At 41.7% G+C, this 5,257-nt stretch overlaps 1 protein-coding gene across 1 annotated transcript; it reads right to left on the reverse strand.

The window, feature by feature from the left end:
- Positions 1-2,513: 2,513 nt before the first annotated feature.
- LOC104286402 (toll-like receptor 1) lies at positions 2,514-4,847 on the reverse strand. Its single transcript, XM_009884994.1, has one exon. It carries the CDS (start codon positions 4,845-4,847, stop codon positions 2,514-2,516), a length of 2,334 nt encoding a protein of 777 aa, XP_009883296.1.
- Positions 4,848-5,257: the final 410 nt, after the last annotated feature.

Genomic DNA, 5,257 nt, shown 5'->3' on the forward strand with positions numbered 1-5,257 from the left:
AAGTCTTTCAGGAAGGGGGGTGGCACAGGTTTTTGAGTAACTCAGAGAAGCCCTGGAGAGGTAAAGGTTACAAAACTCGTAACCAGCACAATGTGCATTGGCCTCTGTGGCTGAACAGTTCCTTAAGTTCCTGAGAGCTGTATAGCACACAAACGGTTAATTATACAGGTGTAACTCTGGCGATAGCTGAAATAAAGAAGTCGATAAAGCTTAGGAGGCAACTGCCAAAGAGCAGCCAGCGATGTTACAGAGGAAGTGAAGAACCTGCACCCAGAGGGATGCTGTACGGTTGGGAAAAACCTGCGAAGAAGGAAACGTCGCATCTTCAGTGGTGCATTCAGGCTGCAGCCCCAGGTTTGACATCACTACTTCTGTGGAGAGTGCCTCGCAGCCTGCTATAACTGGCTGGCTGGCACACCACGTTGGCCATGTGCTTTCGGCAGCACCCCATGGTGCCTGACAGCCCTGGCTACCATGTTGGGTTGCTATGAAGCATGAGTAACTCTCAGGGTAAGGTAAAGCCTTCCCAACTCAAACTCCTGCAGAGCCCTAAGCTCCTCTGTGTCTTTGAACATCTCTCATCATAAATAACCTGTTTTTCCAAGCACAAGGCATCCACCAGCTCCCACTGAAGTACTGAGGGTTTAGCAGCCCTTTTTAAGGTACGCAAAGAAAGCTTGGTCCTGGGTTTGGGAAGGGGGAGGTCTCAGTTAGAAGTTATCAGAGAAGTCAGTAGCTAACTTCCCTTCACCCAAAATCAAGACTTAATAAAGATTTTTTAACACTTCTTTCCAAATACCAACATTCGGAGCCAGGCACTCGGCATCCACTTACCCTGAGCTGGTAGGTGGGTGGGTGCACAGCGGTGTCTCAGCACTTCTGGACACCGGGAAGCTGCCCCGTAGCTTCCCACCTACTGCTTCATCTGGCTGCCAGCACACATGCCTGGCAGGTGCCCGGTCAGCCAACTGGGTGAGTGTCAAGGGTCACAACGTCTTACTGGCTTGCTCACTGCACATGCTGCTCATGGTTCTGATCAGAGGGCTTTGAATTTCCATTAAGCCATAAGTATAATTACACAGCTCCTCATCACCAGTGAAATGACACCAGCAAATTTAATAACAGATAAAAAAGGAGAGGTTTATTAGATTGTCAAATTCAATCCAAGCACAGCAAGTGATTAGACGTCTCCTATCAACAAATACCATTAGTTTAATCAGTTTGATTTTAGCAGAGAAGTTATTTCCCAATGAAAATTGCTCCTTTTTCACCTGCATGAAGACCCTCAGCACCTGCTAATAAAAGGGCAAGGTACCAGAGTTCAGTGAAAGTCTGGAGGTAGAAGGGGATTTACCTCCAAACATCAAGCTTCTGAGTTTAAATACTTAAAAAATTACCTAATTCAGTGACACTTCTGGTAATACCACTCTTTCTCAATGGTTGTGCAAGTTGTGTTTCCCACTGTTCATTTGCAGCATTGCCAATTTTCTATAATTATGAGGGCGTTTCCTGTTATTATTGTGTAAAATGTATTCTAAATACCTATAAAACTACATTATAATGTAGGTTACTTATTAGCTGCTGCAGGGAGATAGCAATAAAATATATTTTATGGTTTAACAGAACAATTACAGCAGCACAATTGAGGGAAATTTTTCTAATGAAATGGCAACAGATTGAGGCATCTCATTTTTCTTTGCCCTCTTACAGTTGAAAGAGTTCATAATAAGAAAAATATTCTATTGAAATATATAACTACATTTTAGAAAACAGGAAAAATAGGCAACCCATTGTAACTTTATATGATCAGAGCAGAAAGCAGCAATATTATAACACTATAAAAATTTCATAAGTTCAAATATTAACTATTATTTTGAAGATAATGCATAGCAAATTCTATGAAATCATGACTTGGTAGGTAAACCTAGGCAAGTCGGAATGTTTAGTACAGCAAAGGAAGAAGAATATTAAACATGGATTAACAGTTCCAACGTTCAGCTCCAATCCAGGAAACTCTCTGTCTGTGATGAAGGGAAAGACTTCCAGGAAAGGAAAACAGGCTGAAGGTGTAGGGATACCGTACCTTTGACATCTACTATACCAATGTACAGAAAGGGGTTTAAACAAGAGTTTTCTTCTTCTTTGTATTATTTAATTAAACCCAAGGAAGCAGATCCCTTCCACCTTAACCCCACAACATCCATGCCAGAATAAAGATTGAATGAATGCCTTGACAGTCCTGATGACATTGAACCAGCCGCTATTTTTGTTACTTTCACATATCGCTTTCAATGGGAAAAGCCCAAAATAAATGCAACCCAAGTCAACAAAAATAAATGCAATCACTATAAAAATTTCTCTCTCCTTTGCTTTGTTGATCATGGGCAACTACAGAACACTTCTGACTACTTTCATTACTAGATGTAGCAATAGCAATTTCTGTATGTGGCACGATTACATTTTGGTACAAACTAGGAATACAGTAAAAAACTATAAAAAATGATTAACAAAATTTACTGCAAGACAGTGAAATCTGTATTCACATACTCATTTAGACTACTAGTAGAAGTAACATCACTCTGCTCATCATTTGCTTCAAAGGATACTGGCAGGTTAATGCTAATAGCCGCCCTCAGGTTAGCCCAGAAAAGGGCACGCTTGCTCCGCTCCTTTGGCCACTCCAGGTAGGTTCGCTTGGCCATGAGAGCCTTCAGCTTGTGATACCTCGCAGGGATAATGTACGGAGGGATCGGCTCCAGTAAAATGAGGATTAAGCTGTTGGAGTTCTCACTGAATAATTTGTGATGGGCAAAGTACAGCTCATAGTGACACCACTCGCTCTGCACAAAGTTGGGAGACAACACAAAGATCGACTTGTAGCTCTTCTCGATGCAGTTAATGATGTTCTCCACAATGCTCTTCCCGGGGATAAAGTTCCTCTCGTGCTGGCACAGCTGCACGCAGCCCTCCCCCTTCTCCAGGTTTGGGATCAGCTCGTTCTTCACCCACAACGAATCACGCTCGCTGTAGGAAATGAACGCGTGAAACTGCAGACCCGTCTCCTGCTCTTCAGGGTGGTTGTGCCAAGCTCTCCGCTTCGTCTGTGTCTCCTTCAGCTGCGTTCCTTGCAAGTCTTCCGGGTACTCGCACACGTACGCCTCCGGCCAGCCAAACAGCTTCCCCCCAGACTGCCTCTCCAGACGGATGAAGTCTTGCAGCTCACAGGAACACTTGAATGGATTGTGCCCGGCCTGTAGCTCCCTGACCCTTGGGCAGCTCTGGAAGAAGTCGGCAGATGGGGTGAGGATCAAATTCATCTCTGTGTTCAGGAACTCCAGGGACGCAAATCCACTGCACCCCGGCAGGTCAGCCAGCCTGTTCGATGCCAGGTTCAGCTCTTTCAAGGATTTCAGCTCAGCCGTCCCCTTGGGGACACTGCTGATCTGATTGTTTTGTAGCTTGAGTTTTTCAATGTTGACTGGCAAGCACTCAAACACGGAATCCGTCAACTGATTGGAGGACAGATCCAACTCTGACAGAGACTCAGCCCACTGGCATTGCACACCAGCTGCATCGTGACTCAGCAAGTTGCTGCTGATGTCCAGATATTTCAGCGATTTCATACGGCTGGTCATGAAGCTTGCCTTGGAAAGGCTTTCAAATTTATTCCTCTGCAAAATTAGTAATTTGAGTTCTGTCAGAGTGCCACAATTCTGGAATAATTCATCCGTCAGGGCATTGTGAGAAAAATTTAAATACTGAAATGAGCTTGTTCTATTGGGGCAAAGCATGTGTGGCATATATGCATCATATATTGTCAAACTGGCAATATTCATCTCTGAAAACTGTCTGTATAGAATCTCCTGGTTGAAGTAATATACCTTATTACGAACATGCTCCAAAGTCAGCACTTTCATGGAGCCACCCAAAGAGATTATTTGTTCCAGTGGGCTTAATAAGGGTAGAAATTCGTATTCAGTCAGCTCCCCCAGTGGTCCTCGAAAAGTCAAATTTCTCACGGTCAAGTGCTCCACAGGTGAATACCAAATGAGCAGGAAAATTTGCAAAATGATAGACCATTGTAAGTCTACAGTGTCAAGCATCAGAGCTGTTGTCTTGATTTTCTTCAGAAGCGTTAAAGGAGGAGCAGGGAAATCTTTGTGGCTCAAGGCATATCTTATGTTAACTATTCTTAAGTTTTCTGAAGTGCTCATGCCATCATACAAGAGGGAAAAACTGAAGTTTTGGTTTGCTGCAAAAACAATGTGAAGGCTCCTTGTATTCAAGGCTGTCAGACTCTGAGGCTCATACAGAGAAAAGTCTTCTAAGGTTAGGAAGACAGTGTGCAGCTGCAAATGTACAATATATCTGAAGTCTGACCTTCGCATCATCATGGCACTTAATCCTAGGTACTCCAAATGAAACATGTTCCTGAATTCCTGACAGATGGGCAGGGCAGTAAACTTATTGAAAGAAAGATCTAAATGTCTAAGATATGCAAGGGTTTGACAGTAAACTTTCAAAATGTTATTATGAGATAAATCTAAGTATTCTAAATCTTGATTAAAAATGAAGACACTGAAGTCAAGTTCTGTAATTAAATTATGAGAAAGATTTAATACTTGAAGGTCAAAAAGAGAAATAAATTCTGAGATACTAAGTCCAGAGATCCTATTATGTGATAAATCTAATACCTGGGTATGGACTGGAATGTTTTTTGGAACATTAGTTAGCAAACTGCTTGAATAATTTGCAATAAATTCATTTTCCACAGTTGGCTGGATATTATTCCATAGCGTGAATGTAAAGACACAAGCAAAGACAGAGATATTTTTAAGGGGTCCCATTATGCCTTCTAGGTTTATCTTGGTGCGTTACAGAAACATATCTTTGCTGATCAATATTTCTCAGTGATGAGCCCAGCCCTATGAAAAGAAAACACATGGAATTTGCTGAAATTGTTGAACTGTTGAATTTGCTCTTTTTTTTTGCTAAAATAAAATTCGGTACAAAATTTATGCAATAAAAAATTTATTTTTACATAGTCTTGTTCTAAGTTCTTATCAATCCTCCTCACGCCCATTCTTTAATTCCAGTTAATTTTCTCAGTTAAGTAGAAACTTGCTCTATAATGGGAGGAACACAATCAGCACGTAGAAACTTGCTCTATAATGGGAGGAACACAATCACAAAAAAACCCACAAAAATGTTAAGAAATACAAATTTCTCAACAATATTCAAAAATTCAAAACCAGTA

This window comes from Charadrius vociferus, unplaced genomic scaffold (assembly GCF_000708025.1).
Source record: "Charadrius vociferus isolate BGI_N301 unplaced genomic scaffold, ASM70802v2 scaffold134, whole genome shotgun sequence".
Classification (NCBI taxonomy): Eukaryota; Metazoa; Chordata; class Aves; order Charadriiformes; family Charadriidae; genus Charadrius; species Charadrius vociferus.